General features: G+C 54.3%; 1 protein-coding gene across 4 annotated transcripts; it reads right to left on the reverse strand.

Annotated features, from left to right (window-relative positions):
* LOC148646701 (acylphosphatase-2-like) lies at positions 1-9820 on the reverse strand. Of its 4 annotated transcripts, none has more exons than XM_088608823.1 (4): positions 9694-9820; positions 7028-7044; positions 5485-5594; positions 1-1304 (listed from the first exon to the last, which is right to left on the reverse strand). In XM_088608823.1, the coding sequence occupies exons 1-4, from the start codon at positions 9734-9736 to the stop codon at positions 1190-1192; spliced, it is 285 nt and encodes a 94-aa protein (XP_088464949.1). In that variant the 5' UTR covers positions 9737-9820; the 3' UTR covers positions 1-1189. The 4 variants fall into 4 exon arrangements, with proteins under 4 accessions (XP_088464949.1, XP_088464948.1, XP_088464951.1 ...); XM_088608822.1 differs by lacking the exon at positions 9694-9820 and adding an exon at positions 9021-9254; XM_088608826.1 differs by lacking the exons at positions 1-1304; positions 9694-9820 and adding exons at positions 1311-2022; positions 9021-9266.
* Positions 9821-17776: the final 7956 nt, after the last annotated feature.

Below are 17776 nucleotides of genomic sequence, written 5' to 3' on the forward strand. Positions count from 1 at the left end.
GGTGTTCCAGTTTCAGTTTAATGCTTTTTAATACAGATTTACACAGGGACATTGCACAGACCCACGGAGTAGTCACCAAAGATCCCAGTTTGATCCAAGCGGTTCGTGTTACTTCACTAGTTTCCTGAGGAATCCTGCTACTGGTTCTGCCTGGGTTGCCAACAGGCTTTCTGTTTCGAAAGAGTTAAAGAACGACTGTTCTTGAGAAGGATGCTCATTGGTTTGAGAGTTCGTTCGGCGACCCAGTTCAACCCTGAAATACATCAGAAGCACTCAAGGGACAGTCCAACAAGGTGGGGGGGGGTCTTTTCACAGAATGTCTTATACAGAAATAATCATGTAGTTGGCAGTTTCACGTGAATTGATTTCTGGAGGATAATCAGCTGTCCTCCCGGTCTAACAAGACCAGACCTGAACCCCTGGACCAGCTGTCCTCCCGGTCTGACAAGACTGGATCTGAACCCCTGGACCAGCTGTCCTCCTGGTCTAACAAGACCAGACCTGAACCCCTGGACCAGCTGTCCTCCTGGTCTAACAAGACCAGACCTGAAGCGCAGGATCAGCTGTCCTCCCGGTCTAACAAGACTGGATCTGAACCACCAGACCAGCTGTCCTCCTGGTCTAACAAGACCAGACCTGAACCGCAGGACCAGCTGTCCTCCCAGTCCAACAAGACCGGACATGGACCACCGGACCAGCTGTCCTCCCGGTCTAACAAGACTGGATCTGAACCACCAGACCAGCTGTCCTCCTGGTCTAACAAGACCGGACCTGAACCGCAGGACCAGCTGTCCTCCCAGTCCAACAAGACTGGACATGGACCACTGGACCAGCTGTCCTCCCGGTCTAACAAGACCGGACCTGGACCACCGGACCAGCTGTCCATCTCTAAAGAAGCTCTGATTCCTCTGCTTGCTTCTGGTTTCCATGGGATTGAATCCATCAGGGCCGAAAGTCCAGGGGTCCCACCCTCTGGTTGGGGGGTTCAGGGTTGGTTGTCAAGAGGCACCTCAGACGGTGAGGGTGGCTGAAAACACCGTTGGAAAAAGGGGGTTCCAATCCGTCCCCCCCAACCTCCCCAAATCCCAATCACATCAAATCTCAACCCCACCCAACAGCACCCAGGCAGAAACGGTCGGAGAATCCCTCGGGATCTGTGGAGGAACGGCCCGTGGCACAGCGGCCCCCGTCAGTACTTGGTGGTGAAGGATTTGAACTCGAGAGCCGGGATCTCCCGCTCGTTGCTGAAGGTGGCCTTGTCGATGCGGGACATCGGGCTTCCTATCCTTCTCAGCCAGTCCTTCCTGTTGGGATGGAGGGGGGGACACAGGGGTAGGCCGTTACAAAAATGATCCCATCTACCCGTCCGTCCATATTCCAACTGCTCATTCCCGGAAAATCGCCCATGAGCCCAGAGGACCATTTCCCTGTCCCACAGTCCCCAGCTCCTCCTGGGGGGGGGTTCCCAGGCCAGCCGGGAGAGAGACTCCCATCCGCATGACCTCTTCCCAGCGGGCTGCGCGCAGTCACAAGAATCCGAATCGGGAATTCCTCTTCTCCCGTGTCCCAGATGGAAAAGCGTCCCGGGCCGTGCCCCCCCAGGAGGAGGCATGTCCCAACGCCCGATCGAGAAGAAAGCAGAGTGGCTGCGTGGGGGAAAAAAAAAAACAGGGGGCAACATGCAGACTCCACACAGTCAGGCATCTGCCCAGAATCACACAGCTGGGGAAACTGCTGGTTGAGTGTGACGCCTCCCTCCATAAAAATATGAACCCTAATTTGCCCAGGAATTCTCCCTGCCAAGTGAGTCGCGGGGGTGCCGAGAGTCGTCAGCCAGGTCAGGCTTGGACAGCACGAGGTGCGCCGCGGCTCATCCGCGCGGGGGACAGGGGTCAGATCTCGCGTTGCAAGACCGGGTGCTGGGCGGGGGGCCAGGACGCTAACGGGACAGGCGCACCGGGGGCCTCGGAGGAACGTCTCCCGCGAATCCGTCTGAGAGACAGCGGATGACAAGCGAAACACCTGCGGACAACAGTATAAATGCTAAGGGGCGGGGGGGGCTCTCCTTTACACTAAGAGAGGCGGATGTCTGGAACGAGCAACCCCCCCCCAAGGATAAGTTGCTGAGGCGAATCCTCTGGGTGTCCTTCAGGAAGCGATTGGGAGAGGTGTCCGGATCAATACGTTCCCGAACAACGAAATGATCCCGGCTCTGCGGCCCAGTTCTGCAGCTGGGTATAAATACTTACTCAAAGTATCCCTGGCAGCGTGAAAGAAAGCTATAACACGAAAAAGGTGACAAAGAGACCCCACACACACACACACACACACACACACACACACACACACACAGAAAACTGAATTCTCGTTGTTTCAGAGGTTTCTGAACTGGAAAAATGAGCCTTTCAGTGAAGACTCCAGGAGGAGGTTTGCGAGAGATACTGGGAGAGGCGGAATATTTCTGAAACCCGACTTTACGCAGGAGTATGATACAGGCAGACTTTCTACTCATTTAGACTTGGAATACTTGAGCTTGTGAGATGACTGGACACACTTTTACCGGTTACCTTTGTATGTTAATGAAAAATAAGTTAAAAACAGGCAGCCAGCGCACAGCGGGTTAACCCCCTCCTGCAGCCTGCGACCCACTAAACAGGGATATATTAAAAAAATCGCGTTCCGAGAGAAGCTTCCCCGGACGGCCTATTTCTGGCGCCTTCCCTCTCCTTCTCTCCTTTTCTGCCTTTTTCCTCCCAACAGGCCGCTCAAGGTCACCGCGCCCCAGTTTGGACTGGAACACAGTCGGCTCGAACGAAACCAGGACAGGGGCTGGGGGAGGCGGTGACTGGGGGGGGGTGTGTGTGTGCGCGTGCGCGCTCGGGGTTAGCACACGTGTCTGTGTGTGTGTGTGTGTGTGTGTGTGTGTGTGTGTGTCTGTGTGTCTGTGTGTGTGTGTGTGTTTTAAGAGCAGCCACCTGACGTGGGGAGACACATCTCCCGGTTCTGGACACTAACGAGCCGCTAACGAGGTGCTAACGAGCGTCTCTCTCTCTCTCGCAGGGGCCCGGGTGGGTAGGACTGGTGTGATGAGGATGAAACAGGCCCGCAGATGGCCCCACTCCTGAAACACGGCAGCGCAGTTCGGCCTCCTGCCCGCCCTCAGACGGAGGTTGCTGTTGTAGCATGCAGGCCACACACACACACACGCGCGCGCGCGCGTGGGCCAGGCTGAGGGATAATAATTATAATGTTGGTATATAGCGCCTCTCAAGGTGAGGTTTGAGTGCGGCTCTGTGCGGACTGCTAGCTAGCTCATCCACAGACCTGGAGGGGCAGGCTGGGCGAACCAAGGTCTCGAAAGGAGGGCAGTGGGGGCAGTACAGCCCCGGTCCTGCAGGGGGCACTGTGTCAGCAGCGGGTACCAGGTCTCACTAAAGCAGCATTGCCTGTAAAGGCTGGGATGGAGCCAGTTACCGACACACACACACACACACACACACACACACACACACACACACACGGGACTCGGACAGGACACCCAGCTTGAGTCCAGGCCCATCGCCCTGAGTGCGTCCCGCAAAGCACCCCGTGCGGCCCTGCCCCAGATCCCCGCCACCCAGTGGGACTGCCGGCCCAGCCCAATTAACAGCCCCTCTAATTGGAAGCAGAACGAGGCGCCCCCACGGGGGACCCCTCGCCCCGGAATGCAGGCCCTTGCCTCAAAACGCCGCTTCCTGTCACGCCCACCCCCTCCCCCAAACTCCAGGAAGGGGGACTTGATCTCTTCGGTCGCCGTGGCCGCCCCCGTCTGAAGAGGCAGGTTGAAAAATGTGGCGCGCCCCAGACGGGGGGTTCGAATGCGCCGCCCGCTGCCCAAGCCGAGACCCACAATTTCACCCCCAGCCGGGTGGGCTGCGGTGGGCCGGTCTCGTCTCGACGACCCCGCTAATTAGCAATTAAAGAAACGAGGAGAGGGCGGCGGCAGGGGCTCTGGAAAGCGCCGCGCTGGGAGCTGTTTAAATTAATCCGTCACGGATTCAGGCGCGTCGCCAGAGAGCTATCCTCATTTTCCTGGAGGGGAAGGGGGGAGGAGGGGGGGGGGGTGGAGACCCCCCTACACCCCCAGGAGTCATCCAAGCGGAGAGCAACAAACGCCTCGTCAGGCATCCAGGCATGTCTGCGCCAGGCGGAGGAAGAGAGGGAGGACTCTAACACCGTCGCGCTGGAAGCGAAAGGCTTCACGCTTCAGAATGTCTCCGGTCGCACGGCGCCCTCTAGTGGCCCCCCTCGGGATACACAGCCGCAGGCCCGAGGCGGAGAAGCGCTCTCGGCTCTGCAGGAAGCAGGGTGTGTTCTCCCCCCCCCCCCTTCCCCAGACCCCCGGTTCTCTCCCCCGTGACCCCTCACCCCTCAACGGGAGGCCCTGCCACATGAACCTCTCATCTATAAGGCTCTGGCATGGCTTGGCACCTCTGTACCTGTCTGAACTTTTATCGCCCTACTCCCCACCTCGCAACCTCCGCTCTTCGAATTCTGCCCTCCTTACTGTCCCTCCCAAGCCCCGTCTACATTGTAGGGGTGACAGGGCCTTCTCCTGTTATGCCCCCAAGCTCTGGAACTCTCTGCCCAAGGATATCAGAGAGTCACCTTCTCTAAACTCCTTCAAATCCAGACTCCAGACCCTCTTCTTCAGAAGAGCCTTTACTGAACTGGTTCCATTCTTCATCCCTCTGCTTTTCTTAATACCACCTTCCACGGTCTCCTCTATTGTTACTGTTGTATTGTTGTAATTATAATTGTGTCCTATCTTGTGAAATCTTAATTATTGTTGTAGTCTTCTTATTTATTGTTATTGTCATCCTGTAAAGCGCTTTGAGAAGCCACCTTTAAAGGCGCTATATAAAATAAAGTTTATTATTATTATTATTATTATTATTATTATTATTATCTGCACAGGAGCACAGCGGAAACCCAGGAAAGAGCTACAGACGTGTCAGGGATTCATCATCGTGCTGTACATCCTGGCTGGCTGTGATTGTCGTCGTTCGTCAGGCCCTCTTTTGTAGCGTGCTGTGCACTGTGGGTGGAAGCGTGGCCTGCTGTCCTGTGCACGTCCCGAGACGATCCCCCTGGACAAGCGCAGGTGGCGCATGAACTCCTGTCCTCCAGCGACCTGACGTCAAGCCTCTGTCCGCTCTGTGGGCCTCTATCACCCTGGGGGACTGGGGCTCACCTGGAAGACCTGGGTGGGAATGTGGCCCTCTGGGACCTGGAGTGACCATCAGTGATGTCAGTGGGGGCCAGAGGAGGTGTTTGGGGGTGGGGGGGCACGTGAAGGAGAACGAGAGGTCCCGATGAGACACGATGGGGAACAGATCAGGGCCTGGGGGATCAGAGAGGGGGATGCAGGAAGCAGGAAGAGGGGGTGCTATGTCACAGATTGCAAGGAGCTGTGGGGCGGGCTAGGTCAGAGGGGTCACTCACATGATCTCCACGATGTCCTGGGGCCCCTGCACCTGGCCCTCCACGGTGTCCCGGTTGGTGTTCCTCACCCAGCCCACCAGCTTGAGCCTGCGGCCCTGCTCCTCTGTGTACTGACAGACAGACAGACACTGTGATCAGACTCCTCTGTGTACTGACAGACAGACACTAGACTCCTCTGTGTACTGACAGACACTGTGATCAGACTCCTCTGTGTACTGACAGACACTGTGATCAGACTCCTCTGTGTACTGACAGACAGACAGACACTGTGATCAGACTCCTCTGTGTACTGACAGACAGACACTGTGATCAGACTCCTCTGTGTACTGACAGACAGACAGACACTGTGATCAGACTCCTCTGTGTACTGACAGTCAGAGAGACAGACACTGTGATCAGACTCCTCTGTGTACTGACACAGACAGACACTATGATCAGACTCCTCTGTGTACTGACAGACACTGTGATCAGACTCCTCTGTGTACTGACAGACAGACAGACACTGTGATCAGACTCCTCTGTGTACTGACAGACAGACACTGTGATCAGTCTCCTCTGTGTACTGACAGACACTGTGATCAGACTCCTCTGTGTACTGACAGACAGACACTGTGATCAGACTCCTCTGTGTACTGACAGACAGACAGACACTGTGATCAGACTCCTCTGTGTACTGACAGACAGACACTGTGATCAGACTCCTCTGTGTACTGACAGACAGACACTGTGATCAGTCTCCTCTGTGTACTGACAGACACTGTGATCAGACTCCTCTGTGTACTGACAGACACTGTGATCAGACTCCTCTGTGTACAGACAGACAGACAGACAGACACTGTGATCAGACTCCTCTGTGTGTCCTGACAGACACTGTGATCAGACTCCTCTGTGTACTGACAGACACTGTGATCAGACTCCTCTGTGTGTCCTGACAGACAGATGCTGTGATAAGACCTCAGACCCCTGTGTGTCCTGACAGACAGATGCTGTGATAAGACCTCAGACCCCTGTGTGTCCTGACAGACAGACGCTGTGATCAGACCTCAGACCCGTGTGTCCTGACAGACAGACGCTGTGATCAGACCTCAGACCCGTGTGTCCTGACAGACGCTGTGATCAGACCTCAGACCCCTATGTGTCCTGACAGACAGACGCGGTGATCAGACCTCAGACCCGTGTGTCCTGATGGACAAGACACTGTGATCAGACTCCTCTGTGTGTCCTGACAGACAAGACACTGTGATCAGACTCCTCTGTGTGTCCTGACAGACACTGTGATCAGACCTCAGACTCCTGTGTGTCCTGACAGACACTGTGATCAGACTCCTCTGTGTGTCCTGACAGACAAGACACTGTGATCAGACTCCTCTGTGTCCTGACAGACAGACACTGTGATCAGACTCCTCTGTGTCCTGACAGACAGACTACAGTCAGACGATCACTGCTGAAGAATCTGCAGGAGCCTCCTTCAGGACACTGGCTGGAGGGTGAGTTTCTGAGCTCAAACGTGACCCAGTTCCCTCGGGGCTCGTCTGGGACATACCTTTCTGAAGAACACGCCTGCGGGAGGGGGGAGGAGAGGAAGAGCTCCGTCAAAAACGGCACCGGACCGGACTGGACCGCAGCTCGCAAGCCCACAGCGGGAACCCAGAGCTTCGCCGAACACCAGGCCCCTCGGAGGGGGGACACGCGTTTCTCCGGACGCGGCCACAGGAAGCCCCCAGCAAACGCACACACGCCAGCCCCCCCCCCCGAGCCTGGGCCGGCCCGCCACATCTTCTCTGCCGGACCCAAACGTTCAGGGAACCCAAGAGCTGGAACACCACCTCCAGGGGGCAGGTCAGCGCTGCAGACTTGTGGCCTCAGAGGAAGAGTTTTAGCATTTACCCACACGTTCACATGTACAAAATAGGAACCATTTCTTCTTGCTAATATTTTTTGTTCTGCCTAGTGACAGGAGGCAAGGATCAACGGCAGGCACATGGTTCGATCTGTTGATGCCCACGCTAGAACCACAGACGGTTTAGCTAAACATCACACCTTCTATCGGTATACTTCCTTCAGACCAAATAAAAAGGGGAAATGTCATTTCTTAAACAAAATAAAGGGGTCAAGACAGCAGCCACATCACCCTGCAGCTCCCCACTGGCAGCCCCACTGGAGCTCAGCAGTGTGAGCCTGGCCAGTACCTGGAGGGGAGACTCCTGGGAGAGCTGAGGCTGCTGCTGGAAGAGGTGTGAGTGGGCCCAGCAGGGGGCGCTCACCCTGCGGTCTGTGTGGGTCCTGATGCCCCAGTATAGTGACGGGGGACACTAGACTGTAAACAGGCACCGTCCTTCGGATGAGACGTCAAACCAAGGTCCTGACTCTCTGTGCTCATTAAAAATCCCACGGTGTTTCTCGGAAAGAGTAGGGGTGTAACCCTGGTGTCCTGGCCAAATTTCCCATGCCTCCTAATAATCCCCCTCTGTGAATTGGCTACATTACTTTGTTCTATAAAGGACCACGCCGAACCCGAGTCCAGACTCTTCTTTGACACGTCTTAACCTATCAGCCCATCACATCCTGGGAAAGGCCTCGTCTGCTACTACTTTACAGTCCTCAGGAGGGACGATACGCACTGTACCGGGACTTTCCCCACACTTTGGACAGAACGGCTTTATCCCACAGAGCCTGGCCGTCCCCTAACAATCCGGGTGGCCAGTCCATAATGAAGCTCTCTGCTCTATTTCATACCGTAGTTTTCCAGCACATTACTCCAGAGTCGACAGGATACTGCCAACATCAGAGTAATCAGAACAGCGCCGGAGTTCGCCTTCGTAAACCGCGATATACATGGTGTCTTCCAGCAATCTCGCACAAATCACCCAATAACTTACCCGGACCCACCCAAAATACATATATATATTGTAACGCAACGGGGGCTCAGGCGGGCGCCCTTGCCGCATCTGGTCGGCCCCATCCCGACTGGAGGCTCGAACCCGGGCCTTCCGCGTCTCTCTGCAGCGACCTAGCCCCGTGAGCTAAAGAGAGATCTCTCCACAGCCCAGTAGCTGTGGTCCTGCTATCACAGGGAAGGGCGGTGACGTCACCCGCTCTGGTACGCCGGCTCTTACACACAGTGCTTGTCGGCCGTAAGCGTTACAATATATTTGACTGGCATCTATGCGGGGGCCGACTCCTCTCTGAATAATCTCGGGAGTATCAGGACCCCCCCACAAACCACTAATTGATATAACGCTGCGTTGCGTTAATTACCGGCGGTCCATGCAATTTATAAACCCCGGCGTGTGTGCAGCGTGCATTGTTATACGGGACACGTCGCCCGCTGGGCCAGGAAATGACAGGTCAATTTTATTGTCTTTCATCGTCACCTCGTCGATAAATAAATTACGCGTTTCCTATTGGTTTTGGTACCAAAGGCACGTTTGCCCAAAATTCCCATTCTAAACGAGTCCTTGCGCGCTTTATAGAGCTGTCCATGTAAATAATGTACAGAACCAAGGAAATGAAGGCTTGTACTGGGACCATCGTACCTTGCACATCACCGAACACCTCATAGTCCACGGAAACCAGCCCCGACGCAGAACTCATGGTCGTTTTTTACCCTTAAACCACCTATTATATTTACTGCAGTGTCATGCCGGCGCTGACCGAAGGAGGCAGCTGCACTGGACCCGTGTCAGCGACTTTGATTGACAGAAAACCAGACGGCTCAGCAACTGTCAAGCTGCCACTGCACAGACATTTCTTGAGCCAAAATGGCAGCTGCCGCTCTCACCGCCCCCTCCTCCTCCTCCTCCTCCGGGGAGCCCACCCGCCAATCACGGCCCGGGAGCCGCCGTGATGTCACTCCTAAAGGACCAATCACACTGCAGAGTAATATTTGAGTCCGCCAATGAAAGGACAGAGTGGTGTGCAGGTGCCGCGCGTGCAGAGTGTAAACACGGCGCAGGTCGGGGAATTATCGCGTTTGACCCGCGATAAGTGGATCTTTCCCCCCAAACAGAACTGCGTTCAATAAAGTCATTAGAGTTCAGTATTTGAAAAATATCGGAGTGGAAAAGCGACTTTTAAAACCACAGTTTCATTTATTTTAACGTATTACTCGCCAAAGAGCGCCATTAGGTCCGTTTCATATTTGTCCATGCGAAAGCAATATTTTATTCGACGTTTGAGTGGAGTTACACACAGAGTGTAGTAGATTACCTGCACAGGCACACCGCAGTGAGCAGCTCCAACAGGTGGTCATCTCCTCCACGGACAGAAGTGACCACACAGATGAGCCTAGAAGCCGAATAACTCATTCCCAGGGCCTCGGAGGGCGAATTTACACTGTACGTGTTACCGGCTGGAAGGTGTACAGGACAAAGGGATATCAACATTCAGGAACTTTCAGAAAGTCAGTTTGGAAAGAGCCCAGAGGAACACCAGGACCGCCCCAGGGAACGTTTCTGGGACAAACAGCCCTTAACTGAGTTTTCAAATCCTCTGCTTAATCTTAATCGTTTACAACCAGTTTTTGTGCAATATACGCCAGGGACCTGTGCAACACATTTATATTTATATCTATAGTTATATCTATATTTATATTCATATGTGCGATACGATTTTCTGTGTACTGTTCTGTTCTAGTTTGTTCTTGTGTGTCCGGACTGTGAGTAACTCTTGTATTGTATTGTATTATTATTATATAATTTGTTACACTGTGGCTGTGTTGTGTTAAGCTGCTGTTGCGCTGCAATTTCCCTCATGGGATCAATAAAGTATCTATCTTAATCTGTCCTGATCCCCTTCAATAAGAGGTGACGCCCCCCTTATGCAGAAGCAGCCTCACTGAAAGGATTTCTCCCATTTCTCCATCGTAAGACCTTCCCCTCCAGGGCCTGAGAGCTTCCATCCCAGAGTCCTCCTCCGCTCCGGGCCTGGCGATGTGTTCAGGCCCAGACTCGTGCCCACCTCATCCCTGGTTTTTCACCCCGAGCAGCATCATCGGCTCTCTGCTGCGGCCGGGCCGCTGGGCTGGCCAGCAGGGCACAGGGCACAGTGGGCGTGAAGGACTCATTCCTTCAAATCTCTGCGAACCTGATTCACAGGAGAGGGGGGGTGCGGAGGACGGGACTCTCGGGGGGGGGGGGGGGGGAGGTGTGAGAGGCCAGGTGTGCGCGGGCGGGTGAAAGGAACTCGGTCTCTTTAGTCTTGAACTGGCAGGGAGCGGGGATTTCGAGGTGGTGGTGGTGGGGGGGTGTCGCAGGCAGGTGGAGCTGCAGACGCCAGCAGGCTGGTGGCGCAGCGGGAAGGATCTGGGAGGAACCCCCCCCCCCGATTTCCCGGCACGCAGAGCCTGGCCGGTCAGCACAGCCGGGGCCAGATGACACTCCAGGACTGGCCGGCTCGCAGCCTCGGCTCATGAATATGCATGAGCAAGGCCGAGGGGCGGAACGCGGAAGGGGGCTACCGGTCCAGGTGTTTGTGTTCAAGGCGGATCTCCGTCTTAACTGTTGCAAGAGCGAAGCTGCCTCAGGGCCAAGGGTGGCCCTACTCCCCTGAATAAAGACACACAGACCCACTGAGTGGACAAACTGCCCCGAATAAAGACACACAGACACACTGAGTGGACAAACTGCCCCGAATAAAGACACACAGACACACTGAGTGGACAAACTGCCCCGAATAAAGACACACAGACCCACTGAGTGGACAAACTGCCCCGAATAAAGACACACAGACACACTGAGTGGACAAACTGCCCCGAATAAAGACACACAGACCCACTGAGTGGACAAACTGCCCCGAATAAAGACACACAGACCCACTGAGTGGACAAACTGCCCCGAATAAAGACACACAGACCCACTGAGTGGACAAACTGCCCCGAATAAAGACACACAGACCCACTGAGTGGACAAACTGCCCCGAATAAAGACACACAGACCCACTGAGTGGACAAACTGCCCCGAGTAAAGACACACAGACCCACTGAGTGGACAAACTGCCCTGAATAAAGACACACAGACACACTGAGTGGACAAACTGCCCCGAATAAAGACACACAGACCCACTGAGTGGACAAACTGCCCTGAATAAAGACACACAGACCCACTGAGTGGACAAACTGCCCCGAATAAAGTCACACAGACACACTGAGTGGACAAACTGCCCCGAATAAAGACACACAGACCCACTGAGTGGACAAACTGCCCCGAATAAAGACACACAGACACACTGAGTGGACAAACTGCCCCGAATAAAGACACACAGACACACTGAGTGGACAAACTGCCCCGAATAAAGACACACAGACACACTGAGTGGACAAACTGCCCCGAATAAAGACACACAGACCCACTGAGTGGACAAACTGCCCCGAATAAAGACACACAGATACACTGAGTGGACAAACTGCCCCGAATAAAGACACACAGACCCACTGAGTGGACAAACTGCCCCGAATAAAGACACACAGACCCACTGAGTGGACAAACTGCCCCGAATAAAGACACACAGACCCACTGAGTGGACAAACTGCCCCAAATAAAGACACAGACCCACTGAGTGGACAAACTGCCCTGAATAAAGACACACAGATACACTGAGTGGACAAACTGCCCCGAATAAAGACATGAATGTAGCCCCTATTGTAACAGGACTGTCCTACTGCACTGGGACTGTAGCCCCTATTGTATCAGGACTATCCTACTGGACTGGGACTGTAGCTCCTATTGTAACAGGACTGTTCTACTGCACTGGGACTGTAGCCCCTATTGTATCAGGACTATCCTACTGGACTGGGACTGTAGCTCCTATTGTAACAGGACTGTTCTACTGCACTGGGACTGTAGCCCCTATTGGAACAGGACTGTCCTACTGCACTGGGACTGTAGCCCCTATTGTATCAGGACTATCCTACTGGACTGGGACTGTAGCTCCTATTGTAACAGGACTGTTCTACTGCACTGGGACTGTAGCCCCTATTGGAACAGGACTGTTCTACTGGACTGGGACTGTAGCTCCTATTGTAACAGGACTGTTCTTCTGGACTGGGACTGTTCTACTGTACTGGGACTGTAGCTCCTATTGTAACAGGACTGTTCTACTGGACTGGGACTGTTCTACTGTACTGGGACTGTAGCTCCTATTGTAACAGGACTGTTCTACTGTACTGGGACTGTAGCTCCTATTGTAACATGATTATTCTACCATAAAATATTCTACTAGGATTTCGTGGATTGTTCATGTGTTTTATTGGAAAATGACACACAAAAAGCACCCGATGGAAAAATGCTGCAATACAACGAATGACCACCAGAGGTCACTGATGATTCATAGGACCTACCAGCTCCTATTAGCCGGATTCTTTAGATCTGCAGACCTGAGGTCACCACCCCTGAACTCCACTGCACAGGGGAACTTCCTCCTACCTGCGTGGTGATCTTTCCACTGAAGGAGTCAGTCTGTCAGGAGGGGGAGCGTGCCTGACTGTCTCTCTCCTCTCCCCCCTTGCCTGCAGGTTTAAGGTGTTTGCGGATTACGAGTCGTACATCAAGTGCCAGGACGCCCTCGGCGCGCTCTACAAGGTGAGTGCAGAGGTCGAAGGTCACCCCGGGGGTCAGGGGTCAGGGGTTTTGTTTTGTCAGCGGTCGGTGGTTTCCTGTCCCCCCTCCTCCCGTCATCACCACCCCCACCTCCTCCTGTCCCCCCTCCTCCCGTCACCCCCCTCACCTCCTCCTGTCCCCTCTCCTCCCGTCCCCACCACCCCCTCACCTCCTCCTGTCCCCCCTCCTCCCGTCCCCACCACCCCCACCTCCTCCTGTCCCCCCTCCTCCTGTCACCCCCCTCACCTCCTCCCGTCACCCCCCTCACCTCCTCCTGTCCCCTCACCTCCTCCTGTCCCCCCTCCTCCCATCATCACCACCCCCACCTCCTCCTGTCCCCCCTCCTCCCGTCACCCCCCTCACCTCCTCCTGTCCCCCCTCCTCCCATCACCCACCTCACCTCCTCCTGACCCCCCACCCCCCTGGTCACCCTGATGACCCATCTCCCATCACCCCTCACCCCCTATCCCTGTCTCACTGTACCCCTCACCGCTGCTGTGCTCTGATAACAACAGGCCTGCCTGGGCTGTTCCTTCTCGTGTGCGGTCTGGGGAAACTCCCTCCTCACCTGCAGAGGCCTGTGACAGGCGTGGACAGCGCGATCGCTGAAGATAAAACCCAGAGGTCATGTTTCGCGGCTGCTTGTTTTCACGCCTTGTTTTTAACACCGAAGGGACCAGACGGGTCTATAATGTAGAGGCGCGGTCAGAGAGACGTGTGAAGCACAACCAAATCAGGTGTGAATTTGCTCAAACTTTTCCAAAAGTGAGACTGGGGATTTAGTCAGCACAACAGGCATTAGGATCTGGTCAGAAATGCATCCTGGGTTATTCGATTTCCACTGAAATCGGCTACTTGATTTTATTTGAATGCACCGCTCAGATCTTCATACGGTATGTCTGTCCCTGATCAGTCTCTTCTCAGTTCTGTCCGTGAAACCATGGCGTGCAGTTATTAATAGAGTGCTCACTGTGACAGTGTGTTCAACAGATCAGAGGCGAGGGCCCTGCTGCTGTGTTCAGTAGCGCAGAGGCGAGTGCTGTGCTGCAGTGTGTTCAGGAGCTCGGAAAGCGAGTGTTGTGCTGCAGTGTGTTCAGCAGATCAGAGGCGAGTGTTGTGCTGCAGTGTGTTCAGCAGATCGGAAAGCAAGTGTTGTGCTGCAGTGTGTTCAGCAGATCAGAAAGCAAGTGTTGTGCTGCAGTGTGTTCAGAAGATCAGAAAGCGAGTGTTGTGCTGCAGTGTGTTCAGCAGATCGGAAAGCAAGTGTTGTGCTGCAGTGTGTTCAGCAGATCAGAAAGCAAGTGTTGTGCTGCAGTGTGTTCAGTAGATCAGAGGCAAGTGTTGTGCTGCAGTGTGTTCAGCAGATCGGAAGCAAGTGTTGTGCTGCAGTGTGTTCAGAAGATCAGAAAGCAAGTGTTGTGCTGCAGTGTGTTCAGCAGATCGGAAAGCAAGTGTTGTGCTGCAGTGTGTTCAGAAGATCAGAAAGCGAGTGTTGTGCTGCAGTGTGTTCAGCAGATCGGAAAGCAAGTGTTGTGCTGCAGTGTGTTCAGCAGATCAGAAAGCAAGTGTTGTGCTGCAGTGTGTTCAGTAGATCAGAGGCGAGTGTTGTGCTGCAGTGTGTTCAGCAGATCGGAAAGCAAGTGTTGTGCTGCAGTGTGTTCAGTAGATCAGAGGCAAGTGTTGTGCTGCAGTGTGTTCAGCAGATCGGAAGCAAGTGTTGTGCTGCAGTGTGTTCAGAAGATCAGAAAGCGAGTGTTGTGCTGCAGTGTGTTCAGCAGATCGGAAAGCAAGTGTTGTGCTGCAGTGTGTTCAGCAGATCAGAAAGCAAGTGTTGTGCTGCAGTGTGTTCAGTAGATCAGAGGCGAGTGTTGTGCTGCAGTGTGTTCAGCAGATCGGAAAGCAAGTGTTGTGCTGCAGTGTGTTCAGTAGATCAGAGGCAAGTGTTGTGCTGCAGTGTGTTCAGCAGATCGGAAGCAAGTGTTGTGCTGCAGTGTGTTCAGCAGATCAGAAAGCACGTGTTGTGCTGCAGTGTGTTCAGCAGATCGGAAAGCAAGTGTTGTGCTGCAGTGTGTTCAGCAGATCAGAAAGCAAGTGTTGTGCTGCAGTGTGTTCAGTAGATCAGAGGCAAGTGTTGTGCTGCAGTGTGTTCAGCAGATCAGAAAGCAAGTGTTGTGCTGCAGTGTGTTCAGTAGATCAGAGGCGAGTGTTGTGCTGCAGTGTGTTCAGCAGATCGGAAAGCAAGTGTTGTGCTGCAGTGTGTTCAGTAGATCAGAGGCAAGTGTTGTGCTGCAGTGTGTTCAGCAGATCGGAAGCAAGTGTTGTGCTGCAGTGTGTTCAGAAGATCAGAAAGCAAGTGTTGTGCTGCAGTGTGTTCAGCAGATCGGAAAGCAAGTGTTGTGCTGCAGTGTGTTCAGTAGATCAGAGGCAAGTGTTGTGCTGCAGTGTGTTCAGCAGATCAGAAAGCAAGTGTTGTGCTGCAGTTTGTTCAGCAGATCAGAGGCGGGTGTTGTGCTGCAGTGTGTTCAGTAGATCAGAGGCAAGTGTTGTGCTGCAGTGTGTTCGGCAGATCAGAGGCAAGTGTTGTGCTGCAGTGTGTTCAGCAGATCAGAAAGCAAGTGTTGCGCTGCAGTGTGTTCAGCAGATCGGAAAGCAAGTGTTGTGCTGCAGTGTGTTCAGTAGATCAGAAAGCGAGTGTTGTGCTGCAGTTTGTTCAGCAGATCAGAGGCGAGTGTTGTGCTGCAGTGTGTTCAGTAGATCAGAGGCGAGTGTTGTGCTGCAGTGTGTTCAGCAGATCGGAAAGCGAGTGTTGCGCTGCAGTGTGTTCAGCAGCGCAGAGGCGGGTTGTGCTCCAGTGTGTTCAGCAGCGCAGAGGCGGGTTGTGCTCCAGTGTGTTCAGTAGCGCAGAGGTGGGTTGTGCTCCAGTGTGTTCAGCAGCGCAGAGGCGGGTTGTGCTCCAGTGTGTTCAGTAGCGCAGAGGCTGCCGCGAGCAGCCCCTGCTTGTGCTTGAGCGCGGGCTCTGCGTATTTCTACCAGAATGACTTTCACCGCCCCCCGGCGAGTGGACGCGCTGGGGGTGTTTTTTAACCTTTTCGGGTAGTTTGAAAAACACCGACGGCCGGTGCAAGAAAAAAAAACACCTCCAATCGAAATGAGCAATTTCGGTTGTTGTTTTTTTTTTAAATAAAGACCGTTTCAACACTAAGCGGACGCGGAGAAAAAAAAAACAGGGCAGGTTATCGGAAGGCAGCGCGGTTTCCTATCGACAGCAAACAACACGCCCTGCAGGTGAAGGGGCGATGGCGGGAGGTCTCATTTACCGTGCAGGAAACACGCGGTGACGGCTCCCCCCGACCCCGGAAGGCCACGAAGCTCCAGAGATCCCCAGGGAAAAGGCGCTCCTCTTTGGATAGCTTTAGCCGAGTTGCCGCCGTTAAAATGGTATTTTCTCCACATGACATAAAAAAAACCTGTTAAAACAGGCGGCCTGGCAGGGTGTGAGATATCACCCCTTTCTGCGAACAGAAGATCGGATTCTCCTGCCGAGACTCTCCCTCTTGTTCCCCACTCCTACCGCCCTTTGTGTAAAGTAGTGCGCCCACTTCGCTCAATGAGATCCTCGGATCCCGACGAACGGGGCGCTGGTTTAAAGACAGGGTGTGGTGGGAGAGTGGAACAGGCTGCCGAGCCCTGTTGTTGAAGGCGATACCCTGCGGGCTTTCAAGACACGGCTGGATGAGACCCTCCGATCAGGATGGGGGGGGCTTTCTCTACACAAAGGGTGGTGGGAGTGTGGAACAGCGTGTCCAGCCACGTGGCTCGAAGCTGATACCCTGCCTCCTTTCAAGAAGCAGCTGGATGAGATCCTGGAAGCTATGTGGTCGGCTCCAACCACATAGCTGGGCCGCTTGTTCCACCCCCCCACCACCCTCAGTGTAAAGTCTTGCGGTACCTGACGTCTTATTTGACATTCCCCATGACGGTTCACAATGCCACCGGCAGATTCTGGACCTGGAAAGGCCGCAGCCCGCAGCTCTCGGTACCGCGCTTGGCTTTAAAACGGCATATCTTTTTTTTTCTTAATCACACCGTTACCCCCCCGAGGAAGATCTCTCGGCCGTGGGTCCAGCCACGTCATTGCCGTTTCACACCGACGGCCGGCATCGCGTGCTGCTCCTTTTGACAGCACGGAGCGCCCCTCGACTGAGGGCAATGACCTCACCTGGGTCCGATCACAGATACCCTTCGGTGGTGATGGGGTATGTGCACCGAGCTGGGGGGTTCCCTGGTGCGGGGCGCTCGGAGCACAGCAGGGGGAGGGGTATTTAACCGCATTCACCACTGTCTGAAAGGCCGTGTTGATATGAACCCTCCCCCCCGCTGCAGGGATCACGCGTGGAATGGTCCCGCGTGTGCATCTGCGTTTTACCCCCTGCTGAACGGGGACCGGTACTCAAGCCGACACGACCATGCGTCCTGGGCCCCGTTCCCGCGCCGGCTGCCATCTCGCTTCGCCTGGGGCGTGTGGAAGAGTTATTTATTTTTATTCTGCGGGCTCGCTTCGCTCCGAGATCATCGTCGTTCTGCGGATCTGCGCTTCTGAGCTCCGTTGAAGCACCGCAATAGGCGGAACTAGGGGAGAGAGAGAGAGAGCGAGAGAGAGCTCATTGGAATGACTGGGGAGGGGAGGGGAGGAAGAC

The sequence above is a fragment of the Lepisosteus platostomus genome, chromosome 16 (assembly GCF_059453375.1).
Source record: "Lepisosteus platostomus isolate fLepPlt1 chromosome 16, fLepPlt1.hap1, whole genome shotgun sequence".
In the NCBI taxonomy this organism is placed as follows: Eukaryota; Metazoa; Chordata; class Actinopteri; order Semionotiformes; family Lepisosteidae; genus Lepisosteus; species Lepisosteus platostomus.